General features: G+C 38.6%; 2 protein-coding genes and 1 pseudogene across 2 annotated transcripts; 2 read left to right on the plus strand and 1 right to left on the minus strand.

Moving 5' to 3' along the window:
* Window positions 1-1989: 1989 nt before the first annotated feature.
* LOC143883711 (uncharacterized) lies at window positions 1990-10800 on the plus strand. Its single transcript, XM_077387028.1, has 27 exons — window positions 1990-2323; window positions 2585-2723; window positions 2809-2880; window positions 2974-3045; window positions 3140-3211; window positions 3309-3380; window positions 3610-3681; window positions 3764-3835; window positions 3940-4011; window positions 4122-4190; window positions 4544-4615; window positions 5255-5326; window positions 5443-5514; window positions 5925-5996; window positions 6085-6156; window positions 6228-6299; window positions 7773-7844; window positions 7939-8010; window positions 8127-8198; window positions 8273-8344; window positions 8428-8499; window positions 8602-8673; window positions 8745-8818; window positions 8943-9074; window positions 9145-9486; window positions 9577-9947; window positions 10139-10800. Exons 1-27 carry the CDS (start codon window positions 2197-2199, stop codon window positions 10478-10480), a joined length of 2964 nt encoding a protein of 987 aa, XP_077243143.1. The 5' UTR covers window positions 1990-2196; the 3' UTR covers window positions 10481-10800.
* Window positions 10801-15791: 4991 nt separating this feature from the next.
* On the minus strand, window positions 15792-18731 carry LOC143883135 (uncharacterized). The gene is made up of 3 exons (XM_077386492.1): window positions 17861-18731; window positions 16255-17052; window positions 15792-16144 (listed from the first exon to the last, which is right to left on the minus strand). Exons 1-3 carry the CDS (start codon window positions 18729-18731, stop codon window positions 15792-15794), a joined length of 2022 nt encoding a protein of 673 aa, XP_077242607.1.
* Window positions 18732-21976: 3245 nt separating this feature from the next.
* Window positions 21977-22931, plus strand: LOC143883136 (1-aminocyclopropane-1-carboxylate synthase 6 pseudogene; annotated as a pseudogene).
* The last annotated feature ends 1932 nt before the right edge of the window (window positions 22932-24863 follow it).

Here is a 24863-nt window from a genome sequence, read left to right on the forward strand (position 1 = left end):
CCCTTAACAAATTTCTATACCATTATGGGTATACCCGATATAGGTGTCGCTCTCGACCGAAACAAATTTCGGATTTGGGACCAAATTTAAAACCATGCTCCTTTTACAATACAAGGGGTGGCAGGGAAATAAAAGGGAACGAATATATTATTTCCCTATTTAATGTATCCGAGCTGGGGATAACTATCTGCCTTTAAAGCTAAATCTATCTGCCTTTATAATAACGTTTATTTGGGCTACACATAACGGCGTGAGGGTTTTGAACTGACGGCGTCAGGTTTCCGGCTGGACTGAGGCCAGCGGGTAATTCGCCGGTACGCTGCGTGTCAGAGGCACGTTGAACTGACACGTGTCGGAGCTCTAATGAGACTTCCTGTAACTACTGCTAAAACCCTGAAAAGGTAAAGAGTAGCATGGGGGGGCGAGGGAGGTGCCGTGTTCTAGTACTTTTGTAATTACCAAAATAACCCTACTTTAAATTATATTTATTACACATCTCACACTCCTCGAGATATCTTATTTTGAATCGCTGTAGAGACGTTTTGGTCAAATTTAATTAGTAATAGAGATAACGGTTCCTACACATATGTGTAGATAAGTTATCTACACACTAGCTTAAAATACAGTGGGGGCCATATTATTTGGGTGATCCAAACCATTCACTTTTAAGGCCCTCACATAGATAGGGTGTCCACAAAAAATCAGATCCATAGGTTCATCCTAACCATTCGAACTGTGGAGGCAAAAAATAGACTAATTTGTGAAGGTTTAAAGACATCCATTTTACCTCCACAAATCGTAGGGTTGGGATGATCCTATGGATCTGATTTTTTGTAAACACCCTATCTATGTGAGGGCTTTTTAAATGGATGGCTTGGATCACCCAACAATGTGGGCCCCGTTTAGTAATAGAGAGAACGGTTCCTAGTACATTTTCATAAAAAAAGCTACTATGAAAATATTAGTTTCACCCAAGTAATAGAGAGAACGGTTCATAGTCCATCAAAGCATTTATATTGGAGAATTTTTAGGTGATTTTGTGAGGATGCATTTTTTTCTTTTGTGAACGATTTTCTTACTTTTTTTTGGTTACTGGGACTTTTGTGGAATTTCCGCTGGAAACCCACGTTTGGTTGGTGGGGCCAAAATAATCCTAGGAACCAAAATAACCCCGCACAAAATCCCAGGAAGAAAAAAAAATACTCCCAGGAACCAAAATAATCCTAGGAGCCAAAAATAAGATATAATCCTAGGAGCCAAAAATAAGCTTGCTTAAGAAAATTTTTCTTCCCAACAGTTCAAGCAACCAAACAATTTTCCCACCATAGTCCGATTAACCAAACATGAGATTTTTATTGTACTGGGATACTTCCGGGGAGTTTTTTTTCCCACCAATCTTCCAGGAAATTTTTTGTTCCACAAAAATCCCAAGAACAAAAAAAATTCCGGCAACCAAACGGAGAACCGAAACCCATAAAAAAGCTACTATGAAAATATTATTTTCTAAAATTTTATTTTTTACTACGTCTATGATGAGGGCATGTTAGTAATATTAATTGTATAATGAGCTCCATGATGCCGGAGAGAATAAATCGACCATACGACTAATTATTGACTCGAACTCAACAGACATATTTTTCCAAATGACAAAAACGACCTCCTAATCATCAATTTCCTATTGAAGAAGAATAAATAAATGCTAAATAGAAAAGGTCTACTTAGTGGGCCCCACTTATCTTTCATTAACGGTCTCGATTTTTCATTCATGTCCCCTGTGCCCTTCCTCCGCCTAGTTGGACTAGTTCGTCTTCTCCACTAACAAAAGGACTCTTTGGTAATTTCACAACTACATTTTAATCAATAAATAGTAAAATAACGAGCGATGATTTTTCACCCCACTTTAGGATAATGCGCCCCTCTTTTAACGTTCTCGTTTGCGCCTCCAAAGTTGGGCACCGTGCTCCTCTTTAAAGCCAAACATTTGCAGCTTTTTTTTCCCAGTTTCAGACTGTATCATCTTTTCTCTCTCTTTCTCTTTAATTAAAAACACTTTTGAAATTTCAATTTACTTTTTCTGATTCTGCCCGTTGCATGTTAGCTTAGCCCCCGTACACCCAGCGCATGTTAGCAACGCCCACTGTCATTTCACGACCATTACTCTCCCATTAAATCCATTTTTCTTCTATTTTTCATTCCATGTGTGTAGTGTTTTCTCCATCCATGGAGGAGGAGAGATTTCTACATAAGAATAAACTTCTTCTCTTTTTTATAATGGCACTCCTTTCATCTCTTTTGCCTGTCTCTTCTCCAATACAGGATGAAGGTACATTTTTTCTGCTTTGTGTTACTGTTTTTAATCACTATTCTACCCTTTTTTTTATTATTATTACTTTGAATATTTTTTTCCCAAAAAAGCTTATGCTCCAAAACCCTTTCCAAGAGATCTCTCTCTTTTTTTAATCACTATTCTATCCTTTTTTGGAAACATCTTTTCCTTTTTCTTTTTTTTTATGTCTTGTATTTTGTCTTCTTTGAGTGATTATTTTTTATTGTGTTTGAATGAAATGAATGGATGATGGTGTAGGAAAAGCACTAATGACAATGAAGGCGTCATTTAGCAATGTTGCTAATGTGCTCCTTGATTGGAATGATGGTGGGAACAATGATCACTGTTTATGGAGAGGCATTGTTTGTGACAATGTCACATTAGCCATTGTATTCTTGTAAGTTTAACTTTGATTTTTTTTTTTTTGTGGGTGTTTTTTAGATTTTCATTTCTATTAGTATTGACACCTCTTTTCTGTTTAGGAATCTCTCAAATTTGAATCTTGGTGGGGAGATTTCACCTGCAATTGGGGATTTGGTGAACTTACAATCAATGTATGTATTTATTTGATATATTTTTCCAGATATTTCTCATAAATGTGCAGAGAATTCTCTTAATTTAAGGAGCTTTATTATCCTAATGTGCAGAGACTTGAAAGGAAATCACTTGACTGGGCAAATTCCTGATGAGATAGGGAACTGTGTTAATCTGAAAACTCTGTAATCTTTTTACTCTTCTCTTTGAAAAAAGCAAATTCTAATGACTTGCTACTATTATATGACTAAATGAATGTGGTGGGTTTTGTCTATGTAGGGATTTATCCATGAATTTGCTTAGTGGGGATATTCCGTTTTCGATATCGAAGCTTAAACAACTTGAAGAATTGTTAGTTGCCTCCCTAAAATGGTTATTTTGATTGTTTGATTGTATAGTTAGGATTGAAGCTTTCTTAGCTTGATTTAAGTTCAAATGTTCAATTTAGGACATTGAAGAATAATCAGTTAACTGGCCCGATTCCTTCAACATTATCCCAGATCCCAAATCTGAGACAAATGTGAGATTTCTGCAACTGTTAGGTTTACTATCAAACTTCATACTTTTTTTGGATTTATTGTTCATGATAACTCTGTTCATATCTATGAAAACTGTCCTTTAACGGGTTGTTTTTGCTTGAGGAGAATCAATAGTCATTGGACTCCTTTTGCTGTTTATTTTATTTACATATTGGATGTTGATCATATGTGGGTGGTTTTTATTTATTTATTCGTGAAAACTTTGGACAGTGATCTTGCCACAAATAAGCTTACTGGTGACATACCTAGACTCATATACTGGAGTGAAGTTTTGCAATATCTGTGAGTTCCAGCTATCTGTTCGTTGTGTCTTTCACTCTGCATTTTTTTCTTATTAATCGATGTTTGCCATGTTTGTTTAAAGGGGATTACGTGGCAATTCATTGACTGGATCATTGTCTCCCGATATGTGCCAATTGTCTGGCCTGTGGTACTTGTGCGTGGTTATTGCTCTATCCCTCGTCCATGATTTTCTCTCATTTAACATATGCTCTATCTTTACGACCCTTGTTTGAGCTACTATCTACTGTTGTGTTGCAGTGATGTGAGGGGTAATAACCTAACTGGGACAATTCCCAATAGCATTGGAAACTGTACAAGTTTTGAAATATTGTATGTAATTTTCACAAACCGCATCTCCACTTGTATTGACTGCCATTGTTATATGGCTTGGAGGATCTTTCTTCATTTACTTATTTTTTATTCTTAATTGTGGATTCTAGGGATATTTCATACAACCAAATTACGGGGGAAATTCCTTACAATATTGGCTTTCTACAAGTGGCTACTTTGTAAGTAAACTTCACTCTTTCAGTTTTTGTCGTCTTATGAAGAAAGAAGGATAAAGACTATTCTTCAAGTTTTAAAGACTTGCCATGTTACTACCAGCTATAATGTGTTATGTAGTTGCTTAAATTGTCTAACTATTTTATCTACTTTCCTAATATTGAGGATTATTTACTATCTCCTATCGTTTGTCTATTGCTTGTTTTCCCCTCTAATTGATCTTTTTGACTTTTGTATTTTGTGCAATCATTCATAAATGTTATTTTTTTTAATGGCAATTCATAAATGGCATTTTAATTAAGTTTTTTTGTTTTTCCAGCAATATTTTACCATTGCTTAAAGCTTTTTTTTTATTCAGGTCGCTTCAAGGAAATAGGCTTGCTGGGAAGATTCCAGAGGTGATTGGTCTGATGCAAGCCCTTGCTGTTTTGTAAGTATCTACACTTGGTATGATCAATGTTTTCATGTACCTTTCATGAATTCTTTGTACCTTAAGCTTTAGTTGGACTGTTGGTAATTTTATCATGCCACCTGAATCTTTTGTAGCTAAATTTAAAATTAATGCATGGAGACATTTGGTGATGTTGAAGGATATCCAATTTTTGTTATGTTGTGACAATGTAGATCTTTTGGTAGATGGGAATGATATTCAACAGAAAAATTAAACAAAAAAAAAACACAATTCTAGGAGTTTGTCAAATTTTAATGAAGCTTGTGTAGGAAGACAATTAATACTTCCATCAAAGCCGCTGAAGTAAATACACGTTAGGATTGAACTTCAAAAGTTTACAGTAACAAACCTCAATCGATAGGGTCATATTGTCTTTTTGGATAACCTTCCATGATTGGCTTCATTTTCCTTCCAGAATAGTTTAAATTTCTAGGTGCTTTTTTCTCAATATTTCATTACTAGTATTGAAAAACTTGGACCAGTTAGCTTCATGGACAGATCTTATATTTGGTTCTTTAACAATTTTTTATTGTAGATTGGATGTCTAGCTTGACATTTTAATTTGCTCGTAGCATTGTAGAAACATTCTAAAGGTGCAAGAATTTTCTTTTTGTTTAGGGATTTAAGTGATAATGTACTTGTTGGGCCTATACCTCCAATACTTGGGAATTTGTCCTATACTGGCAAGCTGTGAGTTCTACGCATATCCTTCCCACCTTTTCACTTTAACAACGCTCGACTGTTCACTGCTTGTTCTTTTTGGTTTCCTGGTGTTCTGAAAGATTCTATGGTTCATTCTCTTCTAGGTACCTTCACGGCAATAAGCTTACAGGGCCAATTCCGCCAGAGTTGGGAAACATGTCAAAGCTTAGCTACTTGTGAGTGTTCTGTTATGAAGTGTTATCATTCAGTAGGTTTCTATATGCAACTATGTCTCAAATATCTCCGATATTATGAAAATATCACGTTTTTATCACGACATTTTTGATAAAACGATAAAACCCGAAATAATCCCGAGATTTAAAAAAAATAGCGATATTTTCTTTTTATCATAAAATAGCACGATATTATCCCGATATTTTTATGCTATTTTTATTTTATTTTTTTTTCTTAAATTTAATATATGTATATATTTTTTAAATAATTTTATATTTATCATTTTTTCCGATATAAATCTGAAAAAATAAAAAAGCTTAATATATCCTGAGATTTTCCCTTGCTCTGAGAAATTCCCGAGTACAGTATTTCTGACATAGATATGTAATTGCTGCTCCTTCTCCACATGCAGGCAGCTGAACGATAATCAACTAGTTGGTGTGATTCCAGCAGAGCTTGGCAAGCTTGAAGATTTGTTTGAACTGTGAGTCTATGTAGTGATTGTATTTTTCTCAGTTGTTTTGTACCCTCATAACTGGATAAAGCCAACTTTTGAATCTTGATTATGTTAGGAATCTTGCAAATAACAATTTGGAAGGACCCATTCCTGAAAACATAAGCTCTTGCACCGCACTAAACCAATTGTGAGTTATCAAACTTGAGCTACCTTCACATGATTTTGGTCTAGGTCTGATAATGTTGCTTCTCATTGCAGTAATGTGCATGGCAATCGGCTGAATGGTTCAATTCCTTCTGAGTTCCAGAAGTTAGAGAGTTTAACATATTTGTAAGTATTAATGGACTCAATGATTAGTTCATGTTCTTGTTGTTTCTCTCTGGTTATTCCTAGGCAAAATTCATTTTGTTTTTGAATTTTAAAATGACATTGATATAGGACTGGTAGATGAATTTAAGCCATGTTTTTATCCCTAGGCAAAATCCTTTTTTTAAAAAATTTAAAAATGACAAGCCATGTGATGCAGATTTTAGGCCTAAATAATAGGCATACTTGCAAATAAAAACTCTAAACATAATAAACTGTCTAAAATGGAAAATAAAATCCTAAAAACTAAATAACATGGAAAATAAATTCCTAGAAAATCTAAAGGGCAAATATGCCTCTTATTTAGGCCTAAAATCTGCATCACCATGTTTGGTTACCATTCTCTGGAGTGATTCCACACTTCTTTTGCTCCAGAGAACTGACAATGGCAGGGAGAATAGTATTCGGTAATATGCTGCCCAAAATTCCATTCCTACCGGCATAGTTTTAAATTTTGGCCGAAATATTTCGGTTTCGGTTTGGACCAAACCGAAAGTACATTGAATTGGATTTTTACATGATTTCCCCGAAATTCCAAAATTTCTATTGAAATGTTAAAGATTTCCACTAGGGGTGTAAACGAGCCGAGCCGAACTTGGCCAGGCTTGGCTCGGCTCGTTAAGCTCAAAAGCCAGGCTCGGCTCGGGCTCGAACCAGGCTCGGCTCTGCTCGGCTCGGCCAGGCTCACGAGCCTTATCTAGCTCGAATTATTTTAATTTTACACCCCTCATTTTCCCTGGACAGCCCTATCTAGTGTTTTTTTACTACTCTTTTTACACTAGGGGGGTGGTCCAAGTAACAAATGGGGTTCCAAAAAAGAAGTGACATATTTTGCCTCCCCCTTTCACTCCCTAGACAACCCTTTTAGTGTATATATTAATATATAATATATATATTTAAACATATTAAATTCTTAACGAGCCGAGCCGAGCCGAGCCGAGCCTGGCCTAACTCGGGCTCGGCTCGTTAAGCTTAACGAGCCGAGCTTTTTTCTAGCCGAGCTCGAGCGAGCTTCTGAGCCAAAATTGACACCCTTAATTTCCACCGAAATTGCCGAAATTTCCATGAAATTTTATACATTTTGGTGAAAATTTTATAAAACCAAAATTAAAGTCGAAGCTTTTCATGATTTCGACCAAAACCGAAATATTTCGGTTTTCGGTTTCAATGGTGGCAGAAACCGAAATTTAAAACCTTGCCTACAAGGTGTTTTATGTTGGATTTTGCAATGAAACAAGAAGTCACTTTTGAGATTCAGACTGTGCCCCACACCGTCCTGGAACCATTTTGAGAATGGTAACAAAATTCGGCCTTAAGTTCTGTTCCATTGGGATGAACTCCAGTGGTATATAAGGTTGTTCTATTCCAGATTTAACTATCATGAAATGTAGATATTCAATTTTATGTATTTCTGAGGTTCATCTTTTATAACTACAGAAACTTCTCATCAAACAATTTCAAGGGAAGGATTCCTGTTGAGTTAGGTCGCATAATCAACCTTGATACATTGTAAGTTTGGAGTTTCTTGTACGATTATTTGAACATCATAAGTTCTTCATCTTGATTATTGGACCTTGTTTTTACATTATGTTTCATAATCCAGGGATCTCTCTAACAACAATTTCTCAGGACACATTCCAGCGTCTGTGGGTGATCTTGAGCACCTTCTTCAATTGTAAGTGATTTTATCTTATGAGATCTCGCAGTTAATATTATGGCCATGGGAAATGCCTTTTAAAGATCTTTCTTGTGCACTTATACTGACACCGCTATATACATATATAATGTTAGAAATTTGAGTAAAAACCATCTTGGTGGACCTGTACCCGCAGAATTTAGGAACCTTAGAAGCATTCAAGTCATGTAAGTTACTAACCCTCTAATCATGTGTCGGATTTCTATAACGGAATAATGGAAAATTGATTTCAAATTTGCAGTGATATATCCTACAACCATCTCTCTGGTAGGATCCCCATGGAATTGGGCCAGTTGCAGAATATTGAAGCTCTGTAAGATCACCAGCCCATAGGAATCATTCTTTCATTCTTTGTAAATTTATAGATTCTGATACGCAGTAAATCTTGTATGTCAGGATTTTGAACAACAATAATATACATGGGATGATCCCAGATCAGTTAACCAACTGTTTTAGTCTTGCGACTCTGTGAGTTTATTCCCTTTACTTTTTTCGTTTTTCTTTTTCTAATTATACCTCGACTGAGTTCTTGACATAGTCTTTGCGTGATCATGTATGTGTTTGATTCAGGAATCTCTCATACAACAACTTATCAGGGGATATTCCTCCTTCCAAAAACTTTTCAAGGTTTCCACCAGAAAGGTACATGACTAACTTGTGTTTTTCTTTTCTGTGTATGCTAGTTTTGTTTCTAACTTTTGTGCGCCCTTTAGTTTCCTAGGGAATCCTTTGTTATGTGGCAACTGGTTAGGATCTTTCTGTGGGGTTTATCCCCTGGCACCGAAAGGTAATTTTTGGGAATTCTTGAGTTGATACATGTGTCCTTGTCAGTTTATTCAACTCTACATACTCTATATTCTCCATTGCAGCCAGCTTATCTAACATTCCAAAATTTGTATTCTCTATTGCAGTCATCATCTCCAGAACTGCGGTTGTTTTTATAACCTTGGGCTTCATCACACTATTATCAATGGTCCTAGTCGCAATTTACAGATCCAACCAACCAAAGCAATTTGTAAAGGGATCTAACAAAACGGTTCAAGGCATGTATACTTTTCAAGCAAAGTTCACCTAATTATATTGAGTTACTCATGGTTTGTACTCTTGGTTCAGGTCCTCCAAAATTGGTTATCCTTCATATGGACATGGCTATTCATACATATGAAGATATCATGAGAATCACTGAAAATTTGAATGAGAAATACATAATTGGCTATGGTGCTTCAAGCACGGTATATAAATGTGCCCTCAAGAACTCTAAACCAATTGCCATTAAGAAGATTTACACTCATTATCCTCATAATTTGCGAGAGTTTGAAACTGAACTGGAAACAATTGGCAACATCAAGCACCGAAACCTTGTCAGCTTGCATGGCTACTCACTCTCCTCCCCTCTAGGAAATCTTCTCTTCTATGAGTACATGGAAAATGGTTCCCTCTGGGACCTTCTTCACGGTTTGTAGCTTAGCTTTAACCGTCACTATTTATTTATTTTCTTCATGTATCTCTCAATATTCAACATTGTTATTCTGTAACCTTTTACAGGCCCATCTAAGAAGGTTAAGCTTGATTGGGATACACGACTGAGAATAGCAATAGGTGCAGCTCAGGGTCTCTCTTACCTTCACCATGATTGCAACCCTCGAATCATTCATAGAGATGTGAAGTCCTCTAATATTCTGTTGGATGCGGACTTTGAACCACACCTCTCTGATTTTGGGATTGCCAAATGCATCTCCTCTGCCAAAACCCATGCTTCGACTTATGTGATGGGCACAATTGGCTATATCGACCCGGAATATGCTCGAACCTCCAGGCTTAATGAGAAATCTGATGTTTACAGTTTTGGGATTGTTCTACTGGAGCTACTTACTGGAAAGAAAGCTGTAGACAATGAGTCTAATTTACATCAATTGGTAAGTATTGGCCTTTTAAGTTGCAAACATTTTGTTGTTGGTTCTTGTTGTGGGGAACTGATATCAACACAACCATGTTTTAATAATTGCACTAACTCTTCTTGTCTTTTATTAAAACACGGTTGTGTTGATATCATTTCCCTTCTTTTGCCACCCTACTTAATATTCTGATTTCTGTTCCTCCACTTCAGATCCTCTCAAAAGCAGATGATAACACAGTCATGGAAGCAGTGGATTCTGAGGTGTCAGTCACCTGCACTGATCTGAACCTAGTAAGGAAGACATTCCAACTGGCATTGCTTTGCACAAAGAGGCACCCTTCTGATAGGCCCAACATGCACGAAGTTGCACGGGTTTTAGTCTCCTTTCTTCCAGAGGCTCCATTAAAACAATGTTTGAAGCCTCCTGAGGTTAATTACGCCCGATGTGTTGTTAACACTGAAGAAAATCCACATGACCAACATGACAACAGCGCTTCTGATGCACAGTGGTTTGTTCGGTTTGGTGAAGTCATATCTAAGAGCTCCCTTTGAACTGCATTTCATTTTAACTGTTATCACAATGAAGAAAAAGGTCCCAAATTTTGTTTTTGGTAGGCTACAAATGTGTACATAGAAATCTCAACATGTTTTTGTAAATCTTCAGTTGGAGCAGAATTGAGATGCTGAAAGCTAGTTGTTTTTAACATTAAACAGGTGTTACCAAAGCTAGTCTTTTGGAATGCACTGCATTTTGTTCTAAATAGGGGGTTGATGGTGATGCATGTACAACCCCACTTTGTAATACGTTATGTGCCTTACTCGAGGTTGTACCCTAGTAAAGCCCTACCTAAATCTCACCATCTCTTTTATTATTCTTTGTTGTTTCTCCTCTCCCCTTTTCTGTCACACACACATACACACTAATACAATTGTGCCCGGTTGGTGCTTATTGGGCCTCATTGCTGTCTCCTAACTTTCTTAGAGCAAATGATGACTTCTTACTCTTATTGGGCCCCCATTGATTCGTATTGCTCATTATTTCGGGCCTTGCCTTTCACCAATCCGGATAGGTCATCTCATCGGTTTACCTTGGCTCTCACATTGTCCAAGATTGGATTTGATAACTATTTGATATAGATCATCTAATGGGCCTGCCTTGGATCTCACATTGCTCAGGAATTGAGTTGATAGCCATTGGAGATGGATCATCTAATGGGCTAGGTGAGAAAGAATAGGAAGGTTGAGATTTAACAACCTGACTAAAAGTAAGGTAGGGCTGGCAATTTAACCCGGAAAAATGGGGATCCACCCCGCCCTGTCCCACTTGGGGTGGGGATTAAGATGGGGATTTAAAAAAATTCCTTGCATCGGGGCGGGGATGACCCTCCCTGATTCAATACGGTACCCAGCATTATAAAAAACAAGTTATTTAACATTTGAAATTTCAAATCCACCCTCGGGGTATACGGGAATTGATATCGGCACACATACTTTGATATTTTCAAACCAATCTTTGATATTTTCCCCGCATTGTGCGGGGCGGAGATGGAGGCGGGAATGGGACTAGATTTTTGCCGTGGAGCGGGACGGGGATTTCCCACTATCCCCGAAGAGGAAGGGGACGGGGACAGGGACAGGGAATACAACATCAGGCCCCGCCCCGCCCCGTTGCCAGCCCTAAAGTATGGGTACCTATGCAAGATTAGTTCCAGGACTAAAGAACTCAACGGAGCCATTTGTTAATCTCACTTTCGTCTTTTTTTTTTTTTCCAAACTAATGTGGATTGGGATTACATACTATTATAGGGCATTGGGTAACTCACGATTATAGTGCATTGGTAACCTCTCTCTCTCTCTCTCTCTCTCTCTCTCTGAGTGGATGCAGATGCGAGCATACCCCACAGACAGCAATCAATAGTGTCGAATTCCTCGACTAAGACCAACTTTCCTTGGCTTTTTCTGTTACTCCTACCAACATAAGCGGACCAAATCCTTCCGAACCTCAAACATCCACTTCCCTCTACCACCCTTGTCTCCCTTAAAACTCAGTCCAGATTGGACCTTCTCTAGTACTACTCTTCACTCATCCACTCTGTTTTAATAATTGTGGTGCAATTTTATCGCCCCATTTTCATCCATTTTCATAGTAATATTATCAAGTTGGGATTTGCTAGCAAATCTGCTAGCGTCCATCGCAAAAGGCATTTCGCAGACGCTCTATCGTATGTCAGAGCAGCCACGGAGTGAATGATGATAAGACTAATGCAGAACGTTCGGCATTGATCAAATCTTTTACTTTTATTTCCTATTTTCGTCATTTTATTTGCAGTATTTATTTTTGCATCAAAAATTGTCTATTTAGCTTGATTTTGGTGTTTTTAGAAAGGTTTTTCGATTACCTATCTAAAGAGCTCAAAATTATGCGATTTGGACTTAATTTGGCTAAGCTATAGGCAGTTTTAGGATATGGTAAGTGTCTATTAAGGGAGTTTTAGGATTATCTTAGTTATATTTCTTGCTTTTATTTTTGTTGCTTTAGATAGAAGGTGGAGAATAATTGTTAGGCAAGTATTTAGGGTTGCTATTCTTAGATTTTGACTCTATATTATGTAATGGCATGAGGAAAGAAAGGAAGATTGAATGAAGTTTATTTTGGGACATCACTTGTGAAAAGAGCATTGGCTCGTTCACATGGGTGAAGGAGCTTCGCTCTTTTCACGTGTTATGTTGGAGTTTCTCCAAACCATGGCATGGGTTTTCAAACCCCCACGAGATTATTTTAGTTGCTGCTTGTGTTGATCTTTATCATGGTGTTGCAGCTCTCCACTCTCCCTGCATCAGTTGGTATCAGAGCACAAGGGATCTCCGGCGCATGTACGGCGGGATGAAGAAGTCGTTGCACCTAACGTCGGCCAGCCTGATCTAGCTACGGAGAACGAAGAACTCCAACAACAAGTGAAGACTTTCACACAGTTAGCACTACTCGAAATCCGCATCCATGAGAAGATACCCATGGATCTGAGAGTGCCTTCGAAGCCCTTTTCATGGCTAAGCGTCGTGTAAGGGATCACAAAAAATAACAATTATAAAGGGGGAATGAAAAATAGAAGATTGATGTGGCGCCTAATAATTAGATTTGAAGAACAATGGCCTAAACTTGAGGTCGAGTTTTTTTCAAGCAGGGGTAAATGATGCAGAATGTTCGGCATTGATCAAATAGAATCCCCCATTGCAACTTCCTACTAGCAAACCTGGTTACTAAACCTTTTTTAAACAACCTAGATTACTCTTGGGACAGTACGAAATCCACCATCTTCATGGTCCTTAGTATAATTGACCTGCTCCTATCTTCAACATGTGGCACATGTTCGGACTGCATGAAACCCGTCACTGAATGGAGCCTATTGTAGATGGGCCCTTAACAGACCCACATTTGGGGCTCTAATAATTAATGCTTAATAAATTATGGAAATGATATCAGCACTCCCATATTTTGATGATCGCACTCGTCATTTTATTAAAAGGGAGGTATGGCCCGCACCATAGGATGATCCAACCGTCCATTAGATGGGCCACAGCCTAAATAGGTTGCGCCCCAAAAATCATTCCCATAGGATGGTCCTAACCCTCCGATCTATAGAGGGACTGAATGTTAGAGGGTTGATCCTATCCCTCTATAAATCGCAGGGTTAGGATCAAGCCATGGAACCATGGAAATGATTTTTGGGGCGCAATCTATTTAGGATGTGGCCCATCTTATTGACGGTTTGGATCATCCTATGGTGCGGGCCATACTGTACTTTTTAATAAGGTGAGGAGTGCCATCATCAAAATATTGGAGTGCTGATATCATTTCCCTAATTATAAGCTCTTATGTATCTCATTGTTTAGTCTAGAACCACCATTGATCTCAAGCCGATAATTTATTCTCACTTATTTCTAATACTTAATACAAAAATCCAGTGATATAAGATAAAGAGTACTTTCTTAATAAACATTGTTCATAGTGAGGGGCAGAGCCAGGAATTTTCTCCAGGGAGCAGAGAATTCAGCAAATGCAAATCGAAGCACAAGGAAAGGACCTACAAGCCATATGGCCTCTTAACATGACCCCAAGTAAGTGAAGAGAGGAAATATATGGCCTCTTAACTGCAACAGGACTCACAGTTGAGCTCTTCAGTTTTATCAAGTGGGAGGAAAGAAACCAATCAAACAAGTGTCATATCATGTCTCCTAGAACTGAACATTAATGGGTACTATGACACTTGCATTTTTATCTCTTGCAATCCTAAAGTAACTAGGGAAAGCAGGGATAAAAGATACTCACCTGACCAAGTGTCTCTCCAAACCCCACACTCTTCAGTCCCCTATCCTAAACATAATTCTGTTAAACTGATAGAAACAATACAAAGTGAGGACTTTCATTCATTTTATTGATATCACCGGATGTACATGAACTGTGCTTATATAGACATACAAATATCTTCCCTGCAATATAAAAGGCATGCAATCCTTTTCTTTCTCTATCAGTCTTGCCATATACAGTAATGAAAATCTCCTTGATAAATCATTTCCCAAAGTGAAAGAAAGTCTTATATAGAGCAATATGATATTTCTTCCATAAGGTCTGCAAATTGTCTTGGGAAACTTGCTCAAGATAGCACACGGTTGGCATGGTTCACTGCGGTTTCCAATACTCCCCCTCAAGTTGGAGCATGAGGATTGATCATGCCCAACTTGCCAATTAAGAAATGGAAATTGTTTTTGCCAAGAGCCTCGGTGAAAGCATCTGCCAGTTGTTGTTTAGAACGTATGAAACTCGGTTGGAGAAGACCATTTTAAATTTTCTCACGAACAAAATGGCAGTCCAATTCTGTGTTTAGTTCATCATGAAACACTGGGTTGGCTGCAATATGAAGAGCAGCCTGATTATCATAGTGAAGTGTGACGGGTTGATTGTGAGGAATGCCAAGGTCATGTAGGAGATATTTAAGCCATTGAATTTCACAAGTAACTTTGGCCATGGCACGGTATTCAGCTTCAGCAGAAGAAAGTGAAACGGTGTTCTGTTTCTTGGTCTTCCATGAGATAAGGGATGCACCCAATAAGACGCAGTAGCCGGTCGTGGATTTTCTTGTCATTGGGCAACTTCCCCAATCAGAATCGCAATAAGCGATTAAGCGGTGAGATGTGTTGTACTGGTAGATGATAAGACTAAGCCTTGGCCTGGGGTACTTTTAAGATACCAAAGGAGGCGAAGAGCTGCATCCATATGAGGCTTTCGTGGTTGTTGCATAAATTGACTGAGAATGTGCACAGAATACACAATATCTGGACGGGTGATAGTCAAATAAATGAGTTTGCCGATTAGGTGTCTGAAAGAGGAAGGATCATCAAGTAGTTCACCGGTATTTTCAAGCTTGAGATTTTGCTCCATCGGAAAATCAACAACTCTAGCGCCAAGAAGGCCCATGTCATCTAAGATTTCCAAAGAGAATTTTTGCTGAGTAAGAAAAATCCCTTTAGAAGATCTTGCAACTTCAATTCCTAAAAAATATTTGAGGGGCCCAAGATCCTTGATACGGAATTTGCTGTGAAGGAAACTTTTGGTGAGGTTGATGGTTTGATCGGTCGCTTCCGATGATAATAATATCATCGACGTACACAAGAATAAAAGTGGAAAGTTTCCCATTATGCTTGATAAAAAGAGAATAGTCGGCTTTGGATTGTAGATAGCCAATTTGCAATAGTGCTTGAGAAAATTTTGCAAACCAATTTCTAGATGCTTGTTTGAAACCATATACAGACTTGTTGAGTTTGCACACATATTGCTCCCCCTGTTTGTGGAATCCTGGCGGTATTTTCATGAACACTTCTTCATGTAAATCCCCATGCAAGAAAGCATTGTGTACATCAAGTTGTTGAATTTCCCAGTTTTTGGCTGCAGCAACGACCAATAGAGAACCGTGACAAGTTTGGCTACAGGAGCAAAGGTCTCATGATAGTCAAGACCTTCCATCTGAGTGTAGCCTTTGGTTACCAGCCGAGCTTTATATCTTTCAACAGAGCCATCAGCCTTGTATTTGTCTTTATATATCCACTTGCAACCAATAGGGCGTTTGCCAGGTGGTAAGGCGGTAATGGTCCAAGTATGGTTATCCTCAAGGGCTTGGATTTCATTGGCCATAGCATCCCTCCATTCAGGTATCTTTGCAGCTTGGTAAAGGTTCTGGGGTCAGGAATATTTTGAATGGTTACAAGGAAAGATTTGTGAGACGATGAAAAATTATGGTAATCTAAAAATTGAGACAGTGGAAACGGGGTACCTGCAGCACCTGCCATCGAAGACGAGAGAGGGGTGGAACTGGGTAAGATAGTGCAATGAAAGTCTTGTAAATATGAGGGTGGATGGTGAGTGCGAGTCGAGCGTCTTGGTGGTGGAGATGGAGATGTATCTATGGTGGCGGAAGGAGGGGTGGGGTTTTGAGTGGTGGATGCAGATGAAGAGTTTGTAGGAGATGGTGGATTTGGAGTAGGGGACGAATTTGTTGGAGATGCTGGAGTGGGTAGATTTGGAGGTGGGGATGATTCGTGATCAAGTATAGGTAATGGAATGACACGATTGGGATTGGTGGCGGCTGGATCGGCATTGGCATAGGGAAAAATATTTTCAAAAAATCTCACATCCCTACTAGTATAGATTTTCCCACTTTCTATATCAAAAATGCGATAACCTTTTTGTGCAAAGGGAAAACCAACAAATATCCCAGGTTTTGTGCGAGAGTCAAATTTGTCTTTATGATGGATGTTGTATGCATAGCATATACATCCAAAAACGCGGAGGTGGGAATAATTAGGCTTAGAATGAAATAGCATTTCATAAGGGGAACGGTTACCCAACAATGGAGTCGGAATGCGGTTAATGAGGTATGTAGCTGTGAGAACAGTCACCCCAGAATTCAAGTGGAAGATGAGCTTGGAAATGTAAAGAACGAGCAACGTCAAGAAGGTGTATGTGCTTATGTTCCATGACGTCATTCTGTTGTGGTGTGCCCACACAGCTATGTTGCTGAACAATGCCATTTTTACCAAGAAAATCCTGCATATTGTGTGAGAAAAACTCACTGCAATTGTCAGTTCGAATAGCTTGAACATGACAATGAAATTGAGTTTTGGCAAGATTAATAAATAATTGTAAAAAATGACATGTATCAGATTTATGTTGCATGAGGTAAACCCAAGTCGCACGAGTGAAGTCGTCAACAATAGTGAGAAAAAAAACGTGCGTTGTTATGAGATGGAACACTATAAGCACGCCATATGTCAACATGTAATAAAGAAAAATTAGCAACACTTGAAATAGAACTCAAAGGAAATGGATGTTGAGTTTGTTTAGCAAGTGGGCAAACCATACATAAGTCCTTATTAGAAACAGAAACAGTAGGGAAATGCTTAGAAAGAATTTCCATTCTTGATGAAGACGGATGACCTAGTTGCCAATGCCATAGGTCAAAGGATGCTGTCCGAATGGAAGCGAGTTCGGAGGTTGTGGGGGATGGATGGATGGTGTAGAGACCGCCGGTGAGTTTACCCAAACCAATCGTCGTCTTCGTGGACAGGTCCTTCATCACACAATGGGAAGGATAAAAGGTGATTGAGCAATTTAAATCTTTTGTGAGCTTATGAACAGAAAGCAAATTATGATGAAATGAGGGAATGCATAACACATTATCAAGGTGCAACTGAGGGGAATTGAGCAACTGCCAATATGAGAAATATAGGCATGATCCCCAGTAGGCAAAAGAACGGGTTTTGATGAAGATAAGGATGTGAAAGAAGAAAGTAGAGAAGGGTCTGAGACCATATGGTCTGTGGCCCCGTTATCAATTATCCAAAAAGGGGTAGCAGCAGAGGAAGAAAAAACAGTCTTACCTGTAAGGTGAACAGAGGCTGGCGAGTTGGTACCTGGGGTAATTAGAGACAACAGTTTGCCATACTCGTCAAAAGTAAAAGGTGGGGCAGTGCCGGTTGGACGGGAGGAAGACGCCGAATGGAGGAACTGTGGTGGCACATTGCTTGATGATGAGGTGCCGCTTGACAATGGGAGAGAAGCCACATTGGACCAAGGGAAGGGCCTTCCTTGCTGCTGTTGCGGAGTGCCACGGTTAGGTCCAGGTTGTTGTGGACGATAATTTCGTCGTTTCGGAAAACCAGTAATCAACCAACAATTTTTGATTGTGTGGTTGGTTCTATGGGAGTGCGTACAACTGCCAGGTTGAGGCGGCCTACTATGTGGAGCAACTGGAGGAGATGGGAGGATAGGGCCACGAGTGGAAAGAGCAGTAGTTTCGATCATGGATGTAGGTTGAACATGTAGTTGAAGCTGTCGTTCCTCTTGTAGGAGGAGGTTGTATGCTCTGTTGACGGAGGGAAGTGAATCCATGATAAGAATTTGACTTCTGATGGAAGAGTAAGATTCATTGAGCCCCATTAAGAACTGCATGAGGCGTTGTTGATGCTCAAAGGCAAAGGCAGATTTAGAAGCACCACAAGTGCATGTGGGAAGGGATGAGATGGAAGAAAGTTCATCCCAGAAAGCTTTAAGTTTGATGTAGTATTGAATGATGGTGGATCCGTCTTGCCTGTGAGTGGCAATGGAACGAGTGAGTTCAAAGATACAGGGTGCGTGGCTTTGAGAAAACCTATCACGCAGATCATTCCAAACATCGTACGCGGAGGAATCATGGAGAATGCTATCAGATATGTCACCAGAGATGACATTTAATATCCAAGAAATGACCATGTCATTGGCACAATCCCAGGAATTAAAAAGGGAGGAAGATTTTGTAGGCCGCGGCAAGGACCCATCAATGAAAGCTAATTTATTTTTTGCATTGAGTGCCATATTCATGGCACGTGACCAGTTGTAGTAGTTGTCACCGGTGAGGGGTTTGGAGACTAAGAGGGGACCGGGGCTGTCGGAATGATGAAGATAATACGGAGAAGATGAATGGCATCATGGGAAAGAGAGTTTTGCAGCAATGGTGTAACAATCTGTGTAGAATTAGATTGTACAGAATGATTAGGAGGTGGAAGAGGAGACGAAGAGTCCTCTGAAGCCATGGAGAAATGACAGAGAAGGATCAAAGAATGATCAAACTAGTGAAGGAGACATCCGATACCATGTTAAACTAATAGAAACAATAAAAATTGAGGAATTTCATTCATTTTATTGATATCACTGGATGTACATGAACTGTGTTTATATAGACATACAAATATCTTCCCTGCAATATAAAAGGCATGCAATCCTTTTCTTTCTCTATCAGTCTTGCCCAAGGTTGCCAGAGCGGGAATCGAAAGCGGGAATCGAAGGCTCCCAGGGAAGAATCCTACTCAAGGTTGCCAGAGCAGGAATCGAGAGCGGGAATTGAAACGGGAATCGAAGCAAGAATCGAAGGCTCCTAGGGAAGAATCCTGCTTCCTTGGTCTTGCCATATACAGTAATGCAAATCTCCTTGATAAATCATGGAAAACATTTCCCAAAGTGAAAGTCTTATATAGAGCAATATGATATTTCTTCCATAAGGTCTGCAAATTGTCTTGGGAAACTTGCTCAAGATAGCACACAGTTGCCATGGTCCTCTACGGTTTCCAATAAATTCGATTATCAAATTTATCAAGAACGGGGCAAATGAACTTTGAAGCTCCTGAGCCTCGACCTCTACCTAGTCTACCAATGTCCCACCTATCCATCCCTCCCAATATTTTTCCTTTGATAATTTTCCTCCACAAAGCTTCCTTTTCCTCTCCAAATCTCCATGGCCATTTACCCAAAAAAGCCTAGTTTTTAGACTCAGGTCGCTAATGGCCAAACCCCCCTTCACCTTAAGGAACCACACTGTTTCCCAGTCCACTAAGTATTTTAACATGTTCCCATCTTCCTTTTCTTTCCATAGAAGTCCTGCTGCAACTTCTCTGTTCTCTTTGCCAGCCCCACCCGGATTTAAAGAAGGACAATAAGTAGACTAGCAAATTTGATAAAGCCACCTGGATAAGCATGACCACCCCCTAAGGATAAAAATGATTTCTTCCAATTAGCTAGTTTCTTCTCCATCCTCTCAAGAATGGGATTCCACATAGAGCCTGGCGGCATTCCAAAACCCAATAGAAGCCCTAGGTATAACATGGGCAAAACTTTCGTAGAGCATCTCAAAATCCTCGTGAGAGAGACTGGACGGGTCCAAAATACAGCTAGCCTGAGAATTTTTTCCAAGATTAAGGTGATACATGCATTTTAAGTCATTCCATCACCTGAAGCTCTTGAAATTCCGGAGGTTACTGATGAATTCTTTTAGAGCCTGTGATAAAATCCTGAATTCCTGATAAGTTTCTATTTACGCAGTTAACCTACTAGCCAAACAGACATCATTGTAGGCTTTCTGATATGGCTAGTTCCTCTTGCTGTAAGTGGAATTTGGTGTGCATTCTCTGGTTCAGTCAAGGAGGTTGGCAGTATAAGAAGCATAGTTGCCTTCATGCTTCACCAGAGCACCTCTTCAGAATTTTATATCTGTCTGTTCGAGACTTCGAGTATCTTATTTTTTATCATCTTATTATTAAGCCATTCTTAAACCAGTGGAGCAAAGTCAATTGGCTTCCTTAGTGGTAGAAGCATAGTTGGCTTCCTTAGTGGTAGAAGGAGACTCCTTAAATGTACTTCTGTGATTAAAAGGATTGCATAATCATCCATGGAGATTCGATAGATATTTTGATGAATTTTTTGACTGGCTTATCTCATATAGCTTTTCAACACGTGAGAGATCTGCTAAGTCGGTGGCGGATAGTCTAGCGAGGGATGGAGTTTCTAAAAAAGCTCTACCGTTATTTGATTCCCTTCCTCCATGAGTTGATGTAATTGTGGGGTCCTAGCATTTTCTACTTGTTTTTGTTTTCGTCTTTTTAGTAATATTTTTGGCTATCATTCAAAAAATATGATGAAGCCATTCATCAATAGTATCAGGACTTTGCTCATCAAAAAGAATTATCATGAGAAAGGAAGGGGCATTGAACTAACAAGACCTGCTTTGCGTTAAGTATGCTGCCTGGTATAAGGATATTGCCATATTGGATGCAACCAAAATTGAAATACTAAGCTCAACATGCTTGTCGAGACTCTTATTGATCCAAAATTGCATTTGGATGCTTAATAATTTAATGGCTTTTGGGTTGCAATTTGAAACAGCAAGATCAACTCTCTATTAAATATTTTAAAAAACAAAAGAAATCTGAACATGTTCTTCCCAGTTACATGCTCTTTTTCTCCCTTCGTAAGAAAAGAAAAACAACCTCTATATATAAGGATAATCCATCCGACTCTTTGGAAAAGTCTCTCCGTTGGAGACGTCTTCTTTGATCCTTGTTGACGAGTTTGCCATGTAGGAGATAACCCATATCTCTTATTAACTTGTCAGGTGATAATGCTTATCTCATTCTCTAGGGGCTTTTACAGATTTCTCTACCTGGATAAAACTTCTAAGAGTCTTGCAACTTCATCCAAAGTGCCAAAACCCGCCACATAATTTGTGGCCAAAAAGACACGTGGCCTTGTGGTTCGCTGCCACTTGAATCCCCTTCAACTGGCCCACTCAACGATCCACCTGGATCACTTATGTCTTATCCTTTATTGATGCAACGTTTTACTTCCTTTGCAAACCAATGTTTAACTATCCTTTGCTGTGCCCTATGCTTGGAGAATGTGAGAACAGGCGAACAGCAACCATTTATATCTCAGCAAAAAAAAAAAATTAGCTGGAAGTGCATTTGCACATGACACATGCACACACATCTTAATTAGTTTGAAATGCTTCCACGTCCTTTATTTTCAAGTCTTGTACTCTCTCAGCTAAAGCTTATCATTGTAGATAAGTTATCCTGTTTTAGTTCTTTGGCTATCTGGTTCTAACAACCTGTTTTTTGAAGGACCTAGGTTAAGAAGCATTCATATCCATTTGACATGTTCATTAATTTCTTTAGATTTTTCAGGCTATGTCTGGATTTATGTCTCAAGTCATGCAAAAACCAATTCATTTTAATCCATCACAAATAGTATTAACAGCTGGTCCAACCCCTGCGATTGAAATAGTCAGCTTCTGCCTTGCAGATCCTGGTCATGCATTTCTTGTCCCCTCACCATATTACGCAGGGTAGATTATAGTTCTTCATTTAATTTCTTAATTTTTCATTTTACCATATTTTTCCCTCGTACTTAAGGAGTTGCAATCTACAGTTTTGACAGGGATATAAAATGGCAAACCGGAGTAGAACTAGCACCAGTTCCATGTCTCTTGACAGGGCATTCAAACCCCTCTAATCCCGTAGGCAATCTGCTTAACCGGGAGACACTTTATACTCTCCTAGACTGTGTTAGAGAGAAAAACATTCATCTTATCTCTGATGAAATATTTGCTGGGTCTACACATGGAAACGATGAGTTTGTGAGAATTTCAGAGTTTCTAGATTCAGAAGATTTTGACAGGAGCAGGGTTCATATAATATATGGGTTGTCCAAAGATCTCTCTCTTCCAGGGTTTAGAGTGGGAGCCATCTATTCTTACAATGAAAAACGTTGTGGCCGCTGCTATGAAGCTAGCAAGGTTTTCCTCCATATCAGCTCCTACGCAAAATTTGCTTATATCGATGCTTTCTGATACAAAAATTGTATCAGGAACTTATTGATCAAACAAGGGCCAGGTTGCAGAAAATGTGTTTTCTGTTTGTGGATGGTTTGAAACAGTTAGAAATCAAGTGCGCAGAGTAGTGGAGGTTTTTACTGTCGGGCAGATTTGAGCAAGTTCATTCGCCCTTATAGCGAGAAAGGAGAGCTTAACTGTGGGATAAGCTGTTGAATGTAGGTCAGATCAATGTAACTCCTGAGTCAGCTTGTCACTGTACTGAACCCGGATGGTTTCGGTTCTGTTTTACGACATTGACTAAAAAATAATATTCCTGTAGTTGTGGAATGGATTCGTAAAACTGAGAATGATGTTCCTGTAGTTATGGAATGGATTCATAAAGTTTCTGGAAGCTGTTAATCTCTCTGTTGAAATTTAATTGGTTTTACAAGATGCATCCTTGGATAAAAGATAATTTATGATCGGGTTTGATACTTTCCAAGCTCTGAGGTGCAGAAGCTTGAATAGCACGTGTTGTGTTTGGCCATTACAAAAAAGGTTCTGTAAAGTGGACGTTATTATAGGATGCCTTCATAGGATTGAAACTCAAGACTCTTGACTTTTGTGGGCTCACTTTTGAGTACAGGGATAATTTAGTTTTTACAGGAGGTTGCCTAGAAAAGTGTTCAACAAAGTAAGCCTTCAGTAGCACAAAAATGATGAACATCATAAATTCATAAGCTTATAGAACAAATATGAATGTGAAAGTAAGAGTTACCACCACAACAATAGTTGTAAAGCAGCTGAGTTTGAGGCAATGCTGGATGTCTCCAGGATGAGACGTAGTAGCCATCCTATTAGCGAAGACTGAAGAAACCTCATATTCAAGCAGTGAGAGAGATTGTGATGCAGGACAATACCTAAATTAGGTAATTGATGTAGGACAATACCTAAATTAGGGTTTGGTAATTGATGCAGGACAATACCTAAATTAGGGAAAATCCTACACTCCTAGTGGGATTAAGACTTTAGGACAATTTAGGGCTTACGCGGAAAACTAAAAGAACACTTAATAACTTACCTAGGGCCGAATTAACACCTAATTAATCTATGGGCAGCAACAATAATGAGACTCAAATAGCATAAATAATTGTAAAGATTGTTATTAAGCATGAACTAAACCTTATACAAATCAATCAAAGCGATAAGATTTCGTTAGATGAATTGATAATAGAAAAATTAGTCTGAAACTAGGCCTACGCATGCAACCAATTAAAAGAACTAAAAGCTAATGTAAGTACCAATGAAATAGATGTCACACAAGCATGAAAATAATAATATCCAATGAAGAAGAAAAAAATGTCCAGCAGAAGTAAAAGGCCCAAAACAGTCCAGTTTTGGGTTGTAGGGGTATTTTGGTAATTTGGCAGATCTAGGATTTTAGTTTAATACTGCTGTCCAAATCTTAGGTTAAGGTTTAGAAGGTAAAGAAAGGTTAATCTAGGGTTTAGGCTCTGATTTTGTGGTAAGTTTAGGTTAGGGTTCACTAAAACTAATTTTAGGGCTTGAAAAGGTGTGAAAATTGCAATAAGGCTAAAAAGGGGTTTAAAGTTAGGGTTCGTAGGTGTTTAGGCTAAGGTTTAATCATAAAAACAATCTCTCAAAATCTCATAACAAGATCTTGGAGAACAAGGATTTTGGGTTTTATAATTTTAGGGTTTAAGAACAAAGAAAATAGAAAATCTGATTTACTAACCTTGTTTGTGTTGATTTGATTGAAGAAATAGAAGATAATAGATGAGAGAAGAATGGCTCACCAAGAGGAGAAGAGAAGAAGAAATCCAAGCCACAATAGCTCTTACAAAAAATTCTCAATTCTATTCAATATTCCAAAGTCTCTTACATTGCTTTCATAAAATGTATTTATAAGAAAAGAAACCCTGGAAGATAACTTAAAGTTAAAAATTAATCTCAACCATTCATCTAATCCAAAGTAAACTAAGTAAAGATAAAAACTTACCTAAAATAATAATCCCGTAATAGACCTTTACCACTTCCTAAAAATACTCATAATTTGCTTAAATCACATCCAAATCATGTGAACTTGGGCCCATTAGATAGGTAATTGAAAAACCATTCTAATAATACCAAAAACACTCCAAACGGATGAAATGTGATGCCTAAAAAGTAGGCTACAAATAAAATAATGAAAATATAAAGTAAATCATTAAAAAAAACAACAATGTCTGTGACCCATGCTA

The sequence above is a fragment of the Tasmannia lanceolata genome, unplaced genomic scaffold, assembly GCF_043159265.1.
Source record: "Tasmannia lanceolata isolate RefF3 unplaced genomic scaffold, GAP_Taslan_0.1 ptg000008l, whole genome shotgun sequence".
Taxonomy (NCBI): domain Eukaryota; kingdom Viridiplantae; phylum Streptophyta; class Magnoliopsida; order Canellales; family Winteraceae; genus Tasmannia; species Tasmannia lanceolata.

Coding starts and splice junctions, on each gene's coding strand:
- LOC143883135 (XM_077386492.1), bottom strand. CDS start 18,731: ATGGTCATTTCTTGGATATTAAATGTCATCTCTGGTGACATATCTGAT. Junction 17,053..17,860: donor AGCCTCTGTTCACCTTACAG/GTAAGACTGTTT, acceptor TGACAATTGCAG/TGAGTTTTTCTCACACAATA. Junction 16,145..16,254: donor TTCGATGGCAGGTGCTGCAG/GTACCCCGTTTC, acceptor ACCTTTACCAAG/CTGCAAAGATACCTGAATGG.
- LOC143883711 (XM_077387028.1), top strand. CDS start 2,197: ATGTGTGTAGTGTTTTCTCCATCCATGGAGGAGGAGAGATTTCTACAT. Junction 4,616..5,254: donor ATGCAAGCCCTTGCTGTTTT/GTAAGTATCTAC, acceptor CTTTTTGTTTAG/GGATTTAAGTGATAATGTAC. Junction 5,997..6,084: donor CTTGAAGATTTGTTTGAACT/GTGAGTCTATGT, acceptor TGATTATGTTAG/GAATCTTGCAAATAACAATT.